General features: G+C 46.5%; 1 protein-coding gene across 1 annotated transcript in view; it reads left to right on the top strand.

Moving 5' to 3' along the window:
- The window catches only part of SNX31 (sorting nexin 31), a 53,944-nt gene that overhangs the window by 11,874 nt on the left and 20,154 nt on the right, over positions 1–21,916 (top strand). The window contains exons 4-9 of the mRNA XM_058668367.1: positions 205–269; positions 9,541–9,651; positions 11,853–11,943; positions 14,159–14,246; positions 17,110–17,179; positions 20,190–20,282. Coding sequence (XP_058524350.1) covers positions 205–269; positions 9,541–9,651; positions 11,853–11,943; positions 14,159–14,246; positions 17,110–17,179; positions 20,190–20,282 — 518 coding nt within the window. The remainder of the gene's footprint in view (positions 1–204; positions 270–9,540; positions 9,652–11,852; positions 11,944–14,158; positions 14,247–17,109; positions 17,180–20,189; positions 20,283–21,916) is intronic.

A 21,916-nucleotide genomic window follows, 5' to 3' on the forward strand; every position in this document is an offset into this window, starting at 1 on the left:
TAGGAGGGGTTTCTGTTGTTGTTAAGCTGCCTGGAGGGAGGCATGCTTTGTGGGTTTTCCTGTAATGAGGACATCTAAGCTCCATCACTTTTGGGGACAGCTGTGCACTAGCAGTATATTGGGGGGGCTACTTTGGTGGACAGAACAGTTAGTAGGCTGATTCAGCCCAGCCCAAGCTAACCCACCTCACTGTCTGTTTTGCAGTAACTGCAGACCCGAATGTGTTGAAAAGTGACATCTTCATTGATTTTTTAAAATGTGTACAACTGGTAAGCTGGTCCTTTTTTTTCTTTAAAAGACTTCTTTTTATTTCATTTTATTTATATGAAAGACAAATTGCACAGGGAGAGACAAAGAGAGAGGTCTTTCATTTGTTGGTTCATTCCCCAGATAGCCACAGTGGCCAGGCTGGGCCAGGCTGAAGCCAGGAGCCAGAAGCTTCTTCTGGGTCTCCCATGTGAGTGCAAGGGCCCAAGGTCTTGGCCCATTGTCTGATGCTTTCTCAGGTGTGTGAGCAGGGAGCTGGATAGGAAGTGGGGCCGCTGGGGCTTGAACTGGTGCCTGTACTCGATGCTGGTGCTGCAGGCCATGGACTTACCTATCATGTTACAGTGGTGGCCCTTACTCTTCTGTTCTTGGGCCGTTATCTCTGTGTAGAACCTGCGTCCATGTTCACCATCTGCACACGTGGTTGGACTCACAGAAGCCTGGGCTCCAGTTATTCCCTTATAGTAGATTGGAGGGTGGGTCCTATTCTATTCTTCAGCAAATTTATAATCTAAGTGGATAATAAAGTGTGTCATTAACCCTGGGCTGATTTTATTAAGTAGATGTATTTTCTTTTTTTTTTTATTAAAGATTTATTCATTTTATTACAGCCAGATATACACAGAGGAGGAGAGACAGAGAGGAAGATCTTCCATCCAATGTTTCACTCCCCAAGTGAGCCGCAACGGGCCGGTGCGCGCCGATCCGAAGCCGGGAACCTGGAACCTCTTCCAGGTCTCCCACGCGGGTGCAGGGTCCCAATGCATTGGGCCGTCCTCAACTGCTTTCCCAGGCCACAGGCAGGGAGCTGGATGGGAAGTGGAGGTACCGGGATTAGACCGGCGCCCATATGGGATCCCGGGGCTTTCAAGGTGAGGACTTTAGCTGCTAGGCCACGCTGCCTGTCTGGTGTATTTTCTTATAGTCTCAGAATCCCATGTCTCAAAACTGACCCCAGGCAGACAGCTTTGGGGTGTAGCAGGAGAGCAGCCACTCTTATCAGCAAGCAAGTCTATGACCCTGGGTCTGCCTCCCAGGGTTCCAATTGCTCCGGGGTGAAGATGCGGGGCCTGTAGGCCATGTCAGCCTTGACTTGCATGGTTTTTGCTGCTGCCTTTCTTATAACAAGGTCAGGGAGGAAAGTCAGTGCGTTACATGGTAACCCATGGCAACTCCCTCTCCTTGGTCCACAGAGAAGGGTATGGTCACTTGCCATCCGTGGCGTGCAACTTTGCTGTGTCCATTTGTTTAGCGCATCATTCCTTCTAACTGTACAGAAGGAGATCTTTTTGTGACCTGCATGTTTGAGTGAAAGCTCTGAGAGGACTCAAGTTGTATGATAATACTATTCAGTTGAGCTGGATCTCTAGCAAGGGGAACCAGAATGTCTTGCCCTGATGTGCAAATTGTAGAGCACATTTCACTGGGACAGGTGTACAAAGTGCAGATATGCTTACTGCCCCACTCCACCTAAGAACTGGCCCTAGCACCTTCTATTATGTAGTGGTTTTCCCTTTCTCACTGTTGGATGGTTTAAAATAGGCAGTTGTATCAAAAAGTTTATGGAACTGGAATTGAAAAGCTAAATTTATTTGAGCACAAAGCTTTTTGAAATCTATGTGTGGTTTTCTCTTGACATATGTTTCTGTTCATTTGTTGGAGAGCTTAATACTCTCACTGTTTCTTTGGAAAATTTGTTGTCAAGGTTGCTGGTGATGGTAGTCAAATGCAAGCAGCATGAATGGCTATACATGGAAAAATGAGTTTTCTTCCCCATAGCAGCTTGACTCAGGACACCTGAGTACAACATTATGTGGTTTTCTACACACTCCCATGCCCACACAAGCATCTAAACATGTGGATTTTATTTTACAAGTTAACATCTACGTTTTGAATATTGATTTGTAAAACATTCTGTAGGTGTAAAAATTAAATTGATCTTAGTCCCATCATTTTTTTGGGTGTATTTTAGGTTTTACTTTCAATGCTTCTTTTTCCCCCCCAGGTTTATTTATTTGAAAGAGAACAAGAGGGCATGACAGAGAGAGATGTTGATTCATTTTCTAAGTGGTTGCCAGGGCTGGGACTGAGCAAGGCCAAAGCCAGGAACTTGTTACTCTACCTGGATCTCCCATATAGGTGCAGGGTCCCAAGCACTTGGTCCATCTTCCACTGCTTTCCCATACGCCTTAGCAGAGAGCTGAATTGGAAGTGGAGCAGCCTGGGCTCCAGCAGGTGCTGCAATATAAGGTGCCTGTTGCTGTGCCACTACACTGGCCCCTTCTACTACCTGTTAACAACAATCATCCACAGGGTGTTAGTGTTTTAGGGTTCTGTAAATATTGTTTTCTGGTCATTTGAAAGGTGTTTGCCTGATGTTAGTTCTCTCGGGGCTTTACTTTTCTGATTTTATCCAAATGCCCCTGTTGCATTGTACAGCGCTACTTCTCTCACTTTTGTAATGTCTATTTTTTTTTCCTGTGAGCTTTGCAACCTCCATTTCATATCCTTTTGTTATCTTACCTGCCTCATAGGGAGAAAGGGCCCAGAAATGCAAGACAAGATGCACAAACCACAACAGACAAAAACAAGCAATTTCCACACCCCAGCCTCTCCCTGACACTCTTTGTCAGCCCACAAGGAACATACTTTCTAGGTTCAACATAACCTGGAGGAACTGGCAAGAGGGCTATGGGAAAACCTTGGGTGAGAGGCAGAAAGAAACAAGATAATGCAAAAAGTCTACACGTGAAAACATGCCAGGAAGCTAAAAATGATGCATATGCTAATATGATCTTGCAACTCAAGTTGTGATGAAATCTCTCGAGTCCACTGGCTGACATACTCCAACTTATAGTCTTTGTTTGCCCAAATATTCACTGCCAACTCTTTGCTGAGGTACTTGATCAATTTTTTCTGTCCTCCATCCTCTGTTATGGTACCAGGTGTTCTCTGCAGGCTCCAATATACTGCCCTATCCTCCTGCTGTCCATCTAAGCCATTGAAGAGGCTCAGCTCTGACACATGCACTCCATAATCAGACCATGGAACCTGCAGTTCTCTCCAAGGTTGGAGTTCTGAGTCCAGTGATTCAGTTGGGTGAGGGGAATTCCCAACTCCCTTGCACCCTGTGCTAAGTCATGGTGAGATGTAAACCACAGCCCTTCATGTCTGCATCTGAACTTGGAAGCCCTTCGCTGGACTCGGATTAGCAGTGCTGGAGCTGGCTTAGTGACCAAATAAACCTCATCTGAGGTGATCCCAGACCCGATTCTTGTGTGTGCTTGCCAATACAGGGTCCAGCACAGTTGACCTACCCAATCAGCCTATGCACACACAGATAGTTGCAATTGCTGGGTCAGTCCTATCTCCTGCCCTGTCTTTTACACAAACCAGTGAGTGCTGGAGCCCAGCCCGATCCTGCCTGCCACACACTTGCCCTTCATGTAAACCAGTGGGAGTTGTAGCCTAGTCAGAGCGACTCACAATAACCCCCACCAGACCCGCCCCCTGCCCTGGTTCCCGTGCTTGCCAATATGTACAGCAGACTGGTCCAGTCTGTCCCACATCCCATTCAGCTCTCATACATGTCAGTGGGCATTGAAGCCTAGTTTATCCCAACCAGCCCCACTATCTAGTCCACAATAGTGTAAATGGGTGCTACCATCTGTCTAGCCATGCCTATCCCTAGTCCTGGTTCTCATGTTTATCAGTGGGAGTGGCAACCCAAGATGGAGGTACCCATTGTTTTCCTAATGGGCCCACATCCACTCCTGGATCTTGCACTCTCCAGGTTGTTCTGCTGTTTAGCCTGACAGAATTTGTCCCTTGTGCCAGTATCTGCCAGCTAATGCTGCAGCAAAATCCAATCAACCCATACCCTCTCTGGCTTATGCATGCACCAGTAGGAATAGTCAACCCAGCCTGGCTTTCCCTGATCCAGCTCACATGCAGGTCAACAGGTGTTGTAGCCTTGCCCAGCCTGGTCTGCCCCAATCCCAGCTCTCATGCTCACTAGTGGGAGTAGTGGCCCAACAGAGTACCCCAACAGCACCCCTACTGGGTTCACCCCCATCCCCCACAAGTCTCATGTGTGTTGGTTGGATGTTGTGGCCCAGTCTGGCATGGCCTGCCTCAGCATTTGCCAGTGGGTGCTGTAGCCTGACTGGGCTCAGCCTACCCCTAATTTCAGCTCACGCTGGTGGGAGCTACAGCCTAACCTAGCCCTGACAGTCCCCAATCCCAGCCCTAATATGGACTGGCTGGTATTGCAGCCCAGTCTGGCATGATCCACACTCCATTCTGGTTCTCAGATTTGCCAGCAGGTGATATGAACTGGCCCAGCCTGGCAGCCCCTAGACCTGAGCCAAACACATGCTGCTGGGTACCATTACCTGGCGTGGTCTGGGTTGCTCCCTATCTTGGTTCTTGTGCTCACCTGCAGGGACTGTGTCCTGAAAGAGGAGTTCTCTAAGTTCCTCCATCAGGATCTCTCCTTAATGCCAGATCTCATACACACCAGTGAGTCTATGAATCAGTCCCACTTAGTCCACCTCCTGTCCTAGAAGGAACAGTGGCCTTTCTTGACCAGCTATCACCCATTCTGGTTCTTGTTGTTGGGTGCTACAGCCCAGCCAAGCCTGATCCACACACAGACACAGCTCACACGTGGCTCTGCAGGGGCAGAGACCCAGCCTAGACTGTCCTATACGCACCCTGGTTCTCACAAGCACCAGTGGGTGCTAGTCTAGCCCTGTCTGGTGCACCCCAGACCCAGTCCACATCCATGCTGAGGGTCACTGCAGCCATGTGCAGACCAGACTGCAGCCCCCTCTCTGGCCCTCTCACTCACCAATGGGAACCACAACTCAGCCAGTCTGTCCCTTTAGCTCCCCAACCAGGTCTGATCCCAGCTACAAATCTTACGCATGCCAGTGGTTGCTGTAACCCAGCTTGGCATAGCCCCTCACCTGTCTTGGCCTTTGCCTTCAGATGCTACAGCCTGGCCTGACGCAGCTTGCCCCCCAGTCCCAACTCTCACTGAGGGGTGCTACAACCTGGCCCTGCTCAGTCTGCTCTCATCACTGCCTCATTTAAACCAGTAGGTGTGATAGCCTAGTCTGCTATGACCTGCACTCTATCCTTGTTTCTGCACTCACCATTGAACTAAGGTTTGCTCGGCTCTGCCTGGTCCACCCCCTTCCAAAACCAACCCATATACTTGCCAGCGGATGGAACTACCTTGCCCAGCCTGCCCAAAACCCAGGCCAGGACCACGTGCTCACCAGAGGGAGCTGTGGTCAACCAAGGGGTTACCCAGGTTCCCCCATTAGGCCCACTCCCAGACCCAGATTTCACACATGCCTGCAGGTGGTAGGCCGTTACCCGGCATAGCCTGTCCCCTCTGCCTGGCCTTTGTATGAGCTGATGAGTGCTGCAGTTCAGCCCATCCCACACCCTGTTTTAGGGTGCACATGTGGGTGTTACAGCCTGGACCTATCCAGCCTGTTCCTAGCCCAGTACCTGTGAGTGGCAGGTTCCATGGTCATGCCCAGCTTGGCCCATCACCACCCCAACTCTTAAACTAACCAGTGGAACTTGTAATTCCACAGGGTTAGGTCCACATTCCCCCCACAGAATCTACCCCCCAGATCTGGTTCTCTTGTGTGCTGGTTTGTGTCATGGCCCAGACTAATGTAACCTGTCCCCTGTTCCGACACTCACTGTCAGGTCCTGGGATTTGGCCTTGTCAGGCAAACCCCCAGCCCTAACTTTCGTGTGGGCTGGCATGTGGTGGTCAGCAATGATCCATGCTAACAAGCCCAGCTCAGGTCTCCCATGTGGGTCGGTCCATCGTTCTGATCCATAAAGGTCTTCCGGTCTCTCCCCTCCAAAACACTAGCTCTCAGTCCCCTCGTTTACCTGCAAGTACAGTGGCCTTGTTGCTGGGAGTCCCTCAAGAGTCTTTCCTCACCTGCAAGGTACTCCCATGGCAGTCCTCCCTTCCCCTGGTCCCCTTGTTTCTTTCCCCCATTCAATCCACAATCTTTGTGCCCAGGAGTGCATGGGTTCTTCAGCCCAGCCTTAAGAAGCCCAGAGGGTGGTGTGCTGATCCAAAACTCTCCCTACCCACAAGAGTCCCAAGCTCCTGGCACATTTGCTGGCCTGGTGCCCCACCCCTCCACAGACCCAAGATCCAGGCCCATTGAGGTTCTCCAAGCCTGGTCCAGAAGCATACCAAGGCAGCATGCTGACCTGGGGCTCTCCCCTCCCCTCTCCTCACCTCACCCAGGACCAAGCACATGGGGAAATCCCCCAGGTTCACTCCACCTACCTAGAGGTGAGTTCCCAGGTCCCCACATTCCCACCAGTGCTATACCCTTAACCTTCCCCCCACCCCAACCCCGCATCCCCAGGACAGGAATGGCAGCACTTTGCTGCACCACCCCCCAACCCCAGCCAATATGGAAATATTTTTATCAAGATCCAAATTATCTCCATAATTACCTTTACTGTTTGAACAATTCTTGTTCTTCCTAGAGTTAAAACTGCATTATCCTGAGGCCAGCATTGTGATGTAACAGATAAAACAACCCCTTGAGGTACCCTCATCACATATGAGGGCTGGTTTAAGTCCCAGAGGCTCTACTTCCAATCTAGCACCCCGATAATACATCTGGAAAAACACTGGATGATGGCCCTGCATCCTCATGGGTGACCTGGAAGAAGTTCCTGATTCCTGAGTTTAGTCTGACCCAGTCCTGGCTGTTGTGGCCATTTGGAGAGTGAGTTTATAGATGGAAGATCTCTCTGTCTCTCCTTCTAATTCTCTGTAATTATTTCAAATGAAATAAAGTTAAAGCACAAGCGTTATGTAAAAACACAAACATTACGTAAATGTAAGAACACATGCTCAGTTGTTCCTAACTAGAGCACTAACTCTCACCAGACCTGTAACCGTGTCAAAAACAGAACTTTCCCCAGTGATCAAGCAGGTCAGATTCATTTTCTTTGAGACATCCACACTGAGTTTCTGTTTTCCTGTTTCTTGGGAGGAGAGAGAGATGGATGTATTTGCTGCTGCTGGGAAGGAAGTGGAGAGAAGGAGATGTGGGAAGATGGGGGAGACAGGAGGGTGCAGGAGAAGACTTGAGAGTCAGTGAGTTCATCACCTGGAGGAAGCAGGATTGGCAGAACCTGGGTTCAGGTGGAGAAGGGACAGAAAAACTTTGGGCAAGGCTACAGGGCACAATAGAAGGAAAGTCCCCATCTGAATGTTTTCCCTGTGGTTTCTTGAAGGTGAGGTTAGCTGCAGGGAATGAGGAAGGAGGCAGTTGTGGTTGGAGTCTTGGGGAAAGTGGAACAGGTTGGTGCCAAATGGGTATCCGATTGCCAGTGGGTGAGGCAACCTGTTAGACGTGCTAGAGAGGAGGAAGAGAGAGGGTGGAGGCGGCTGTCAAGCAATGTGTCTCCTCCTATCCAGTGGCAAGGCCTCGAGCGGCCTTAGGCCTCCAGTGAGATGAGGTTATGCTAACCTAAACCTGTGTGGTCCATGTTGGAGACTTCAGAGTTCTTTCCTAAGATATCAGTAGGGCAAGTATGAAGTAGGGCAAGTATGCAGACTACACAGGGAGAGGATCCATATTAATAAATATAAATAGTACATCTATTCATAAATGCTTCATTTTAGGATCCACTATCCTAAGTTCTTCTTCTTTTTTTAAATACTCTCACTTGAGTTATTTGGAGAACTATGGCATGAAGATTGTTCAAATGTATCATTGTGCAGGACAGTGTGTGAAATAAACTCATATACTCTTCTACTCCTTGAGCTTCCTGTCTAAGCAGACATCCAAATAAATCAAGTGTGGAAAGCCAAAGGCATTCAGCAAATAAACAGAGTGGGTAAAGTGTAGCTTGGCTACTTCAGTGTCAGCTTTTCTAATTTGTAAAGGAGCGCAGTCACAGGAAAGAAATACATTCAACTGAGACGTTTCAGGAGTTTGGTTGGCTCCCTCTTCTCACCCACTACCCCCAAACCCTGCAATGCTCTGTGTTGCCAGTCTTTTGGAGCCACTGTCTATTTTACCCCTCCTCTCCCCCTCCTCGTCCCTGAGACTACAAGAGCTCAGGTAGCTGACTGAGGTAATTGTGGGACATACTAGGGAAAAGGGGGAAAGGAAAGTGAGGGGCCATTACAAACTGACTTATTCCTGGCCAATGGAGAAGAGTTCGGTGTCCCAGGAGTCACATAAGGACACTGGGAGGATTTAAGCAAGCCAGGAACATTTTTTGGATTTTTAAAAGGCACTAAAAAAGAGTATCGCTTTGGCAGCAGTGTGCTTTGAGGGCAGTGGGGAGAATAGAAACAAGGAGAGGGCCCATATAAATGTCCATGCAGGCTGTTTGGGGAGTTGGGTTGGCTGTAGAGATAGAGGAAGGAAATACACCAAGACAGGGTGTAAGAGGGGGCCTTTGAGAGACTCAGGATCCAGTGGGAAGCTGTTGGGTTGCTGAACACAACGAGGTGCTGGGATGAGGGTCCCACAATGAGGGCCCAGAAGCTCCCTGCCTGTGAATGCCTTGTACTTCTTCTGTTCCTGAGTTGTATCCATTATAATAACCTGGTAATTGCCAGTAAAGAGTTTTCTTGAGTCAATGAAGTCATCTTTTAATTAGGAAGTCCTAGGAACCCTTGAATTTGTGGTCAATTGGAAAGAAGTGTAGGGAGCCCAGGTACATCATTTGCAGCCAGGCAGTCCTCTGGAAGGGTACCCTTGAACGTGAAGGCTCTGGAACTGACTCTAAGGTAACTGTGTCTCAAGGGAACTGAATGGTCAGAGACCGATTTAGTGTCCAAGCATTGGAAAACTGGATGCTACGGTCCATCAGCCCTGTTCCTTTCTCCTCCACACAAAATTCAGTGTGAGGAAGAATCTGAGATAAGGACTTCTTAGGACGCTAAGAAATATTCAGAACTGGGAGAGCTCATTCTGCAGCTGCTAAGGGGGTAGGTGACATTGCCCGAAGCTTTTGGCTCTGAAATGAGTGCTGTGTCGTGTGTTTGGGAACAACTATGTCTGTGTGTGTTGCTGCGCTGTGTCCTGCTTTCATCCCCACCCCTCTCCCGCCCCATTCACCTGTTGTGGTCCTGGGGAATCACGTGCCCACAGAAACCCCCTGGGAGAGCAGCTGCTGATCGTTCACTTGCTGTTGCAGGGCCAGCTTTGACAGACAGCATGCAAGTTCCTTTTTCTTCTCTTTTGCTTGCAGAAGACATTCAGCATTGCCACTCAGACCACAACCCTGGACATATTTCTTCCTGCCGGAGGGAGGTTACAGGTCGAAATCCTCACATCAGACACCACTGAAAGAGTCCTAGAGGTAAATTTGGTTGGAAACTCCAGCTCCAGAACTGAATTCAGGCACAGCTCCTGTTGCAGAGCAGGAACTAGGACATGGCTGTCTTCTAGAAGCTTCCTAGCTGTCATTCTACTTTGCAGTGACTTATCTGAAGAAGTGCTTGGGATTTCTGGGATCCTCCCTCCCTCTGAACATCTGCTTTCAGAGATTACTTAAGTCCCTGCCGGAAGTTGCTGGTACATCCCGGAAGGAATGAAGCCTGAAAATATACTAGGTGCTTTATTATGGGCCACCCCAAGGAAATAACGGGGAGCCTTGCTGAGTCTGACACTGGCCAGACCCAGGTGACAGGACAACTTGAAAATCTTCCACTTCCACAGGAAAAACCTAGGTGGCCGGTGCTCTTCAGGTCTAACTCTGGGTGCAGGGTCAGCTCCCTGGGGACAGCAAGGACAGCATGCAGAAATCTCCCTCCTTCAGATGTGGTTGTTACTGGCTCTCTCCTCCTGGCTTGTTCTTCCTTCCACCCTGCTGGGCTGCAAAGAGCTCCCCAAGGCCTTGGGGAACTTTGGTTCTAATTTTGCACAGAGCATACAAGGGCAACCACAAAGTAGAAAGTGTGAACACTTTAAAGGACAGAAAGTTCCTGTGCTGCTGTTAAGCTATCTGATCCCTTCTGAACCAGGAATGAGAGTGCCTCCAGTGAACTCTGAGCCCCCAGGCCTTCAGTTCCCCTGATGCGGCCCCCGGTTCCCAACATTAAAGTCCACTCATGCTTTCCTGGCAAGGAAACATCTCCTCTCTGTCTTGGTCCTGCCCAGGAATGATGATTCTGGAACTTTCTTCCAGCTCAAGTCATTATGTACACACTTGATGCTGACTGATACTTGGGAGTGGGAGCACTGGTGAGAGCAGCGACACAGCTTGGTGCTGTGAGAGCAAGCTCTGAGTGTCACAGAGAGGAGTTGGTGAGCGAGACTGGGAGCACAGGAAATCCCAGTCAAGCCAGCCTGCTGGGAGGGTGACCTGGCTGGCGCAATGGAGTTAGCCTGGGGTGGTGTGCAGGTCTTACTAAAGGAAGGGCAATGCGCATATGACAGCATGATCACCTAGTTGTAAAAAAGGAACCACTGTTGAGGAAATGAAAGCTGTAGCTGTGAAGGTGGAGGAAGACTAAGAAGTGAGAGCTTTCTGAGTCTGAGTCTCAGATTTCCACTTTGCAGATTCCACAGTAAGTTATACTTGACCATGACAGGAAGCGTCAAAGAGAACCAAACCTGGGTGTCGGGGGCAGCTGGTAGTACGTGCATTGGTGTATATGCCAGCTGGACAGTGGGTGAGGTCCTGGTCTGTGCAGCTGGCAATCCAGCTCACGAGGAGGCATGTTGGTGTGCAATGCCAAGGGCAGATGTCACAGGAGGATGCTGTTCCTGGGGAATGGCAACTGTCCACAGGAGATGGTAAAAACCCAAAATATCTGGGAGATGCGTCTACATCAGAGATGGGTGACCAGCTGCATCTGAGACCTGCTTGTGTCCCTAAAGGAGTGGCTGGCTTCGTTCCCTTTTTTCTTTATAGTTTCAGCCTTTCTAAGACGAGTGTATGCTGTTTTTAGATCCCAGCATGATTTTTTTGAATGTCCAGTAACCCACAAACCTGGATGTGTATGGGCAACACCAGCTCTGTGGCACACTTGGAATACACAATGCACACTCCTTTTTAAAAAATTGTATGAATTTTATTTTTGATAATTTTTACATGTTTGATTAGGTGCAAAGAGTCAAAAGCTAGAGGAAAGTGGGTGAGACCATTGTTTTGACCTTCTGTTTTTTCCTTCCTGTATCTGGGGGAAGGGAGAAGATAGGGGGAGAAGCTACACCCAGCTTCCCCACCATCCCAGGGTCCTTGGTGTGGGGCACACTCTGAGGGTCCTGCTCAAGTGATTTTGATAGTTCAACAGTTATGAATTGCTGTCGATCTTGCAACTCCAATTGTGATGAAATCCTCCAGAGTCCACTGACTGACATACTCCAACTTATAATCTGTTTGCCCAAATATTCACTGCCAACTCTTTGTTGGGGAAGTTGATTGATTTGTTCTGTTCTCCATCTTCTGTTATGGTACCAGGTGTCCTCTGCAGGCTCCAGTGTCGTGCCATATCCTCCATGATGATGCACACTCCTAACACTCTCCCTCTCTCCCTTGCTTGTCTTTGGTTAAAGGTTGTATCTCACAAAATTGGGCTGTGCCGGGAGCTCCTGGGCTACTTCGGGCTCTTCCTCATTCAGTTTTGTGAGGAAGGGAAACTCTCTGGTAAGAAGCAAAGAAGGAAATAGGGATTAGCCAGGTGCAGGGGTAGGCAGGGGTGCAGGGGCGGGCAGGGGTGCAGGGGCAGGCTGGGGTGTGGGGTGGGCAGGCGAGTGAGGTGGGCAGATGTGTGGGGTGGGCAGGGGTGTGAGGTGGGCAGATGTGTGGGGTGGGCAAGGGTATGGAGTGGACAGGGGTTCAGCACAGCGAATAAAGAAGTCTCAGTTGAGAGGATGGTTATGCCCATCTCCCAGGGTGAGGTCTCAACTCTTTTTCTCAGTCCTGGGGCTAAAGTTTGGGGAATGGATGCTCTTAGACTTGCTCAGTAGGAGCTGGGGCAGGCAGCTGCTGAGATAGTGTGGTTGGGAGCAGGACCACACATCATCCCAGTGGATGTGTTTGCTGTTGGGCCTTCCCTTCTCTGGCCTTTCTCTCTCTGTCTCACCTTTAACCCCTGAGTTTGACCACTGACCACTGGTCACATGGCCATTAACCACTGGCTCTCCTGAATGCAATGCTAGACTCTGGGCTTCAGGCCGTAGCTCCACAGTGTAACACCTCCTTGTTGGAGATTTGTTATGGAATGTGGATAACCCAAAGAAATCCTTAGATTCTTTGAAGAGAAAAAGAGATTGTGAGTTAATGAAAGACAATCCAGTTCCCATACCTTTTGCTTTTCTCTCTAGTGTGTTCCAGATACTAAAAGGTTATTTTAAGATGTGAAATACTATCATTTATCTTAAAGTAGACATATGTATGCATGACTTTCAACGTTTTATACACTAAAAATGCAGCTACAGGGGCCCGGTGCCATAGCCTAATGGCTAAAACGTTCTTGCCTTGCACACACTGGAATCCCATATGGGAGCCAGTTCATGTCCCACTGGCCCTGCTTCCCATCCAGCTCCCTGCTTGTGGCCTGGAAAAGCAGTCAAGGACAGCTCAAAGCCTTGGGATTCTGCACCCACCTGGGAAACTTGGAAGAGGCTCCTGGCTCCTGCTTGGATTGGCGCAGCTCAGGCCCATGGGGCCACTTGGGGAGTGAATCAGTGAATAGAAGATCTTCCTCTCTGTCTTTCTTTCTTTATATATATCTGAGTTTCCAATAAAAATAAATAAAATCTTTAAAAAATAAAGTTAAAAAACCAAAAATGCACTTATAATTCCATTTTTTAAAAGATGCATTTTATTTCATTTGCAAGGCAGAGTTAGAGAAGATAGATAGATAGAGAGAGAGAGAGAGAGAGAGATCTTCTATTCATTGTTTGACTCCTCACATACCACAATGACCAGATCTGAGCTGATCCAAAGCCAGGAGCCAGGACCTTCCTCCTGGTCTCCTATCTGGATGCAGAGCTCAAGGATCTGAACTTTTCCAGGCCGTAAGCATGGAGATAGGCTACTGTACCAGGCCATAAGCACGGAGTTGGATCGGAAGTGGAACAGCTGGGTCTCAAACTGGCAATCATATGGGATGGCAGCACTATAGGTGGAGGCTTAACCTACCACACCACAGCCCTGGCTTCCTTAATTCCATTTTTCCATGTACCTCCTAAAGTCCATGTGCGTGTCCTGAAGCAGCTGTGGCAGGTGATTTGGAGTTGGGGGTTGTGCTGGTAAAGCCTCCTGGGTATCTATGATTCTATTCTATGTCTTCAACTGCCTCACAACATACCATAGTCCTACTCCAGGAGCTTTGATTTTATGAGGATCAAATAAGAGTTTTCCCATCCCACCATGTGAATGTCTCATCTATAGGGTCAGCCAACATCAGATCAACAACATTTAGAAAAAAGTTGTGTTTGTGTTGAATATGTTCAGACTTCTTCATTGCCATTATTCCCAAAATAACACCATAACATAGCTCTACATAGCACCTGCATCTACTGAGTATGATGAGGAGTCTGGAGGTGATGTAAATTATGTGGGGCTGAGTGTAGGTGCAAATACGACACCACTTAATGTCAGAAAGTTACACTTCCCCAGTCTGGGAATGTGCACGGAGTCCTAGAATTGATTCCCAACAGAGACCAAGGAAAAAGTCTATTTTTGTTTAATGAACTTCAGGAAGTCAAAGATTGCCTACACAGCAATAGGAACCTATTCTTCATTGTGATTTTCTTTTCCAATAAAAATGCTTTATTCTTTCATTCGAAAAGTGTCTGTGCGGCAACTCTTGGTGCTGTTCCAGCCAGTAAGACTGACTTTGCTCTTTTTCCAGTTGTGAAGAAGTTGGTGGACTTTGAGCTCCTTTACGTTAGCCTTCAGAGCTGTGGCGTGGACAACTGCAAGGTTGGCCTCAGAAAGTGGTGAGTACCAAGAGCAGCTGGAAGGGGCTGAGGGTACCTTCCTGGTGCCCAATAGTTTGCCAGGGTCCTGCCCACAACTACGAAACCTGAGGGAGGGTGGGAGAAACCCAGATGTGTGACCTCGGAGTGCATGTCGGGGGTGACTTTCACTGTTCTCAGCTAACTCCTCAGGGATGGTGGGATGAGGTGTTGGTGACCCGTGATTCTCCATCTGCACTGAGGAGCAATTAGGAAGGCCAAGTTGGAAACACTGGCTAGGGAGCTGAGGGGGGTGGAAGCAGTGATGGCAGGAGCTTGCTGGCAGGCCAAGACTTTGCTTGGGGATGGATACTTCTTGAGTTCAGGAAAGGAGTGGGTAGACAGCTGACAGTAGTCAGCAGTGGACAGCGGTTGGCAGACCCAATTCATCTACTGAACTATGAAATTTCCTGAAGGCCAATGATGAACCCAGCTAATTAGCAGCAAATGTGAGTCTGAAATAGTTGGCTTGGAGGCTGTGTACTACCCATATTCCTGGACAAATAAAACACACGTGTCCCTCTGCAAAGCTTCTCATTTCCCCCCAGAAATGGGGTTCCACAGAGAAGCAATGAACAGAAAGTAACAATAAGAAACCATGGCACTTGCTCAGGCCCACTGTTGTAATCTGCTGTCCCCGGTGCTAATTGCTGTGACTGCAGTGGATTGCTACTCAAGTTCACGTTGCCCAGACGTGTTATTCTGTAGTCTGAGTACAGGAGCTCTAATAAATGGAATTGGGAAGTCTAGCATTTGTAGTTTGCTTGGCCTCGCAATGCCTTGTTAGTATGCCAGAGTAACTTTTGAATTTTGGAAGAAAACTCCCCATAAGGCTAGAGGAAGTTCATAGATTGCTGTTTGAAAGTTTGCATAAATAAATAAATAAATAAATAAAAACAAGCAAATAAATAGATAAAACGAATAAGTAAATTTATTTGGATTGAAAAAAGAAGGTTTGAACCAATGCATGGTTTACTCCTAAATATGTACTTCCCTCACACTTTTTAAAGACTCCTTATGTTCTGAGATTTGGTCATAACCTTAGGGAAATAGCCTGAGAAGAAGGATAGAATGCAGTTCCATTTAAACGTTAGACGGCAGCTGCTCTAGAAGGCACGGGCATTTCTGGGTCTGTTTCTTTACCCGTATCACAGTGTGAGCTATCCCTGCTCGAGGGGCTGGGCACTGAGGAGGGTCACATGGTAAGGGTTTGTGCCCAAACAGTTCCTGGGAACAGAACACATGAATCTAAGTTCCAGCTCTCTAAGGTTTTAGCTGCATAGTTCCATCCAATTGTTTATGCCCTTTAAGACTTAGTTTTTATTCTGTAAGATGTGAATACTAACAATATTATTGGCTATTACCATTATTATTATTATGGCCACTTCCTTGAGTTATTCTGTCGATTAGATAAAATAATCCATTATGGCTCTATAACATTTTGGTTATGTTTGTTATATTCTCATATTGATGATAATAATGACCTCCCCCTCACCCCACCCCATGCACACACACACACACACACACACACACACACACACACATCCTTGGGTTTTAGATGCTGTTGCTCATGTGCTCCCCTGAGAATGAAAGAGCCAAAGAAAGAGGGAGGAGATAGTGTCCCTCATGGTTAGAAATTACGCTGTGCCCGTGACTTTGTGAAATGGGTCCAGCCCAAATGACAAGTGCCAGGAAAAGCATCTACCCTTGGACTCAGCTGGGGAAAAGGGGGCCTGCTGCATTGTTAGTGCCCAGGGTTGGGTCTCCAGACATGGAGATCCGTGGCGGTGCGTCAGAAACAGACTTCCCACTCCTCTTGTGCAGCCCTTGCAAGTGAGAGCAAGAATGTTTCTGTTCACTCATTCATGCATGCATTCATTCATTCTTAGCATGCTGCTAAAATTTCTGTTCATCCCAGTGATGAGTCCAATAGATAGACCTGGAGCCCCTACCGCTGTTTTTAAATCACTCTTCCAAGACCCAGAGGGGCAGCCCTCAAGGGCACCTGGCCCCCAGGATCATGAGTCTTCAAATCTGCTGTCAGGAAATGCTATCAGAGCAGCAGTTAGGATACACTCTGTATGTTTCTGAAGCATAGGGTGTGGATTGCAAAGCCTTGGGGTTGGGCACCAGAGGAGGGGACATTGACTGAGGCTTACTGAGAAAGGCATATCAGCCAGGGAAGGAGGGTGGGAGGTGGGGCAGACAGTGGCTTCGAGGCAGGGGCAGAGGAGAGGATATGGTTGGGAGGTGGTGCTAGGAGAAAGGATGACAAGAGTAGAATGGGAATGAAAGCTGGGCAGGTCCAATGGTGGGCCTTGGAGGAGAGCTAAATAAATGCTCCAACTCCTGGGCCTTGGAGGGTCTGAAAGCTTACCCAGGGAAGACCACTGTGTGATTAGGCTGTGGGGGCACAAGACTGATGCAGTCAATGGGGGAGGAGGCACCAGAGCATGAAGCTGAGAGGTGAGAGTGAGCCGGGTATAGGGCAGTGACCATGGATAAGCATGTTGGTTGTGGTGACAGGGAATCCAGGAACTGGTTACCAAGAGTGAGGCTGGGTGGGAAACAAGGATGTAGACTGTTCCCTGAAGGGGATGAAGTTATTTAGTTATTTATGAATCTGTTCTCAGAGACCACCAGGTCAGGGCTTAGAGTATAAAGAAAGTAGCTAACCTAAGAGCTGGAGGGACACATTGAAGGGGAGTCAAGTAGAGGGATGTGTCTATGTGAGACAAGGAGCCCTGGGCTGGTGGGGGAGGGGCCACCACATTCTGGAGACTGACCTGCAGGTGGGTCACTCGCCATGTCATAGGAATTCACAGTACACGTTTGAATGATGCAGGTACATGGATCCATCCCTCGACTCCCTGCTGATGGACTGCAGAGTGGCGCTGGACTTGTTGTATACACAGGTGAGGGGGCCCAAAGCCGCTCTCAAACCATTTTGTTTCAAAATTATTGTTTAAGATGTAGTTAAGAATCCTACCTCCATATCAAGACTAGGTAAATCCACAGAAATGTAAAGTACCATCAGAGTTAACAGGGACTGAGGGCTGGGGAATGGGTGGCTGTTATTTTTTCATGGGAACCAAGTGTTTTGGGGGGGGGGATAATAAATTCTAGGTATAGATTGTGATGATGGTTACACGTGATTGTGGGTATATTTAATGGTATCGAATTGTACACTTACAAATATGGCTAAAATGGTGAGTATATATTTTGATTAGAAAATTAGAAAATAACTGAGAAATTCCAGTAGGGATCTGGTGTCCTTTGCTGAGGGTAGTTTCCCCAAGCTAAGCAGGCACACCCAGCCAGGTCTTCAGTAAAATTTGCAAATTTGGAAGAGCTCAGAAAAGTAAGTGAATGTCAACCCAGGGTCTCAAATCAGCCACACACACAGACTGTTGACTTTTGGTGTTTATTTCACTTACATTTCATAGATAGGCACATTCATTTCCTTGATTCACATCATGCAAGGTTATGTTTGGAACTGGCTGGATATTTACTTTTTGTTATTTTGTAAGAATTGAAGTCTATGGCTCTACCTCATTTGTGACTTGAGGCTTTCCCCATGTTTCGAAGTATTCTGTGTAATTTCCTGTGTTATTAAGTGCTACACATAGTTTTTCATGATTGCATGACATTTCTTCCTTGTACCCAAACTTGATGACCTCTTTTGGGCATCTTATCACACACCTTTTTATCAGGTGGCTGTGAGGACTGACTGTTATTTTAGAGCAATGAAAACATTACCTGTCACATGGTAAGCCCATGTAAATGTTAGCTATAATTTTTTCATTATTAGAATTAGTGATAATGATCTGTCCATATGCGTGCTTATGATTCGCGTAGGTGAGTTTACGTTTGCACTGCCCAGTTTCCTTTAGAAAATTTTCCTGGGGTAGACGCAGGTGCTGCTGTACAGCAAGGTTAAGGTACCACTTGAGATGCCCACATGCAGTACCAGAGTCCCAGCTGCTCGACTTCTGAGCCAGCTCCCTGCTGTTGCCACTTGGAAGGCAATGGATGACAGCTCAATTACTTGGGCCTCTGCAACTTATGTGGGAGAACTTGCATAGGCTTCTGGCTTCTGGCTTCTGGCTTCTGGCTTCTGGCTGCTGTTGGGTTTGGGGCGGGAACCTGAGGGTGAAAGATGGAGCTCTCACTGCTCTCTTCCTGCCTTTCAAGTAGATGGAAATAAAAAGAAAAAATTATTTTTATTTTTTAAGGGAAGCTTTACTGATACCCATCATACTGTTCAGAATGTTTTGTCTCCCTAGATTATTAGTAATTTTGATCGCGCATCATGAACATCTCTAATGCCAAAATTAGGAATCCAAACTTCTCCAAAATCTGGGACTTTTTGAGTGCCAGGATGACAGCTCAGTAGAAAATTCCATACCTGTCTGTATGTGACAGGTTACTGTCAAAACACAGACATGCTAAAAATTATAATTACCTTTAAGCTATGTGTGTAAGGTGTGTGAAACTATGTGTTCTGTGTTTAGATAGGCTTCTATCCTAAGTTAGCTCATCACATGTATGTAAATTTTCTAAAATTTAAATATCCAAAATCTACACCACTTTTCCAGTACCATCTATTTCAAATGAGAGGTGTTAAACCTATATATGTAATAGTCTTTTTGTTTTGTTTTGTTTTTTAGTGTATTTTTCAAATATTTATTGTATTTTTATTAAAAAGGCAGATATTTAGAGAGAGGAGGAGAGACAGAGAGGAAGATCCTCAGTTCATTGATTCACTCCCCAAAAGCAGCTGGAGCTGTGCCCATCCGAAGCCAGGAGCCCAGAGCCTCTTGGGGGTCTCCCACGCAGGTACAGGGTCGCAAGGCCTTTGGCTGTCTTCAATTGCTTTCCCAGGCCAGAAACAGGGAGCTGGTGGGAAGCGGAGCTGCTGGGATTAGAACCGGCATCCATATGGGATCCCAGTGCGTGCAAGGAGAGGACCTTAGCTATTAGGCTACTACGCTGGGCCCAGTTTTCATTTTTTAAATTTTCATTTATTTTTAATTGAAAGGCAGTTTTACAGAGAGAAAGAGAGGCAGGGGGTGGGGGAAAGGAGGAAGACAGATAAAAAGAGAGAGACCATCCATTGGTTCACTCCCCAAAAGGACGCTTGACCAGAGCTGGACTGGTCTGAAGTCAGGAGCCAGGAGCTTCTTCCCACATGGATGCAGGATTTGGACCATCATCTACTGCTTTTCCAGGCCACAAGCAGGAAATTGAATGGGAAATGCAGCAGCCAGGATAGGAACTGGCTCCCATATAGGATGCCCGTTCCACAAGCAGAGGATTAGCATGCTATGCCTCTGCACAGGCCCCATATAAATTAATCTGCCAGGTTAAATAATTCTCTTATTCCTAGTAAGAATGAATATTTGGATTTCTGTTTTGTCAATTGCCAGTGCTTATATTTTATTCATTTTCCTATTGAGAATGTTTATGTTTTTCTATTGCTTTATATAAACATTAACTCTCTGCCGTACATGATGTGTTCATTTTACTGTTTTACTATCTACAGCTTTGTTTGTTCTTGATAGCCTTTATAATTTATAGTTCCATGTAATTACACATGACTGTGCTTTCATTATGACATTTTGTCTTTATAGCCCAGGATGTTCTCTGCCTCAAGAGAAGATTAAAACACTCACCTTTATTTTTCCTGATTAATTTGCTGTCTTAATTCTATCTGTAATGAACTAATTTTATTTTCATTTCCAAATGTTTCCAACTGTCCTCAAACTGTTGAACAATCTCTTCCCACCCACTAGCTTATAAGGTAACCCTTATCCCATGCTGCATCCTTACGTAGACCCACTTCAACCCTTCCTATATGATGGATTTTGTGTCGGGTAACTGATTTCTGCTGACTGCTGATTCTGCAATGTATGTTGTTTTAAGGCAATTGAGGACATTGAGAAAGAATGGGCCAAACCCACAGAGACACAGAAGCGGAGATTAGAAGCTCTCCAGAGAGAAGAGAATCAAGCAAAGGTGATTCAAATACTAAAGCAAAGTAACCCCCTTGGAAGAGAGGCAAGAAATGTGGAATCATTCTGATTCTATTGATTATAAAAGTATCAAGTGCTGCCATGTTCTCTTTCAAAAATGACAACACTTGTACCGATGTTTTTGATTATACAGTTAGTAAAAACTTATGGGTTAAGGGATCTAAAAACTATAGGCAGGGTCTAATCAGTCCTTTGCCAAGTTCATTCATGTAGTTCTTCCCTGTTCTTTTGAATGATTGCAGAGTATTCCATTTTATGGTTGTGGCCAGCGTTTGCTGCTATATCATTTATCACTCTGTTCCAGCCTCTGGGCCAGGTACTGGCTAAAGGTCTCACAACCCTGCAGCCACCGTCCCCTGTCTCTGAGGTTGTGTCCTGCTGTTCCTTAAGTGACATTTCTGAGCATACTGTTTTAAAGCCTCCATAATGGTGGTACCAACTCACGAGCCTCTTACCTCCAGGCAGAGCCAAGAAGTCTGCTAGCCAGACTTCCTGGGACAGAGAGCGTGCACTCTGCTTCATTGTGTGCCTGCATTGCTTCTCTTTGCCAAGGTTTGCAGCTACAGCCTTGATTTTGAACAGAATGCAAGCAAAATTCGAAGGACTCATGTAACTTTAGGTTGAGAGAGAAAGTCATTCTTCAATGGCTCAGGCACTTGGAAATTTTTTGTCAATGGATGGCAAAAAAGAAAAAATGAAGGGAAGCTAAAGGTTGCCAAGAGTGGTTTTTCGTTCTTCCCTTCTTGGTTTTCTCGCTTAGCTTTCTCACCAAAAAAGAGAGAGAGAGAGAGAGAAAACCACGGGAGTTGGGTTTCTGTGTGCATTTATACGTTTTGACAAGGACAGCTCTGATTTTGATGGGTTATATGGGTGCTACAGTTTTGAGTCAATTAGAGATTGTGTATATCATCACTGATTCCAGATTCAAATCTGCCTATAAAGTACTTAGTTGTAATCATATTGTTTTCATTGTGCTGCTGAATTCTATCCTATTGGGTATTTTTTTTACTAAATTTATTCATTAATTACATTGTGTTATAATTACATAGAATTTGGGATTCTCCCTCCACCCTCCCCCGATGGTGGGTTCCTCTACCTTGTCCTATTGGGTATTTGTATGTTTGTCACAACTGTTTTTTCCATGATAGGTGCTTTACCTGAACTTTTCATACTGTTAGTAATAATGAACTTAAAAAAAAACTTGAGATCACAAATGAGATTTTGAAATTGACTCTTCATTGAAATGAGTATTTTTTTTCTAGAAGTATCTAAGAACGCTGATACAAGGCCAGTGTTAAATAAGCGTTTCTGAATTTCTGCTGGTCTTGGGGCAAGCACATTAACAACCACTACTGCACTTGCTGGCTATGCACAAGAAAAGTTAGAATGGATAATGAGTATGTGTGTAAATCAACCATTTTGTGTGTGTGTGTGAATCTTAAAATAATGCATTTTTTCTAGTGCATGAGCCTTGTAGAGATCTTTCTTCTGGTTTCCACAGAATTCGTAATACCACGACATCTCTTTATTGAATGACAAATGCCAACAAGTGTTTTAAGTTACGGATTCATCCCCAACTTTCTTGCAAATTAGAGCATGTATTTTAGAGCAAGAATT

The sequence above is a fragment of the Ochotona princeps genome, chromosome 9 (assembly GCF_030435755.1).
Source record: "Ochotona princeps isolate mOchPri1 chromosome 9, mOchPri1.hap1, whole genome shotgun sequence".
Classification (NCBI taxonomy): domain Eukaryota; kingdom Metazoa; phylum Chordata; class Mammalia; order Lagomorpha; family Ochotonidae; genus Ochotona; species Ochotona princeps.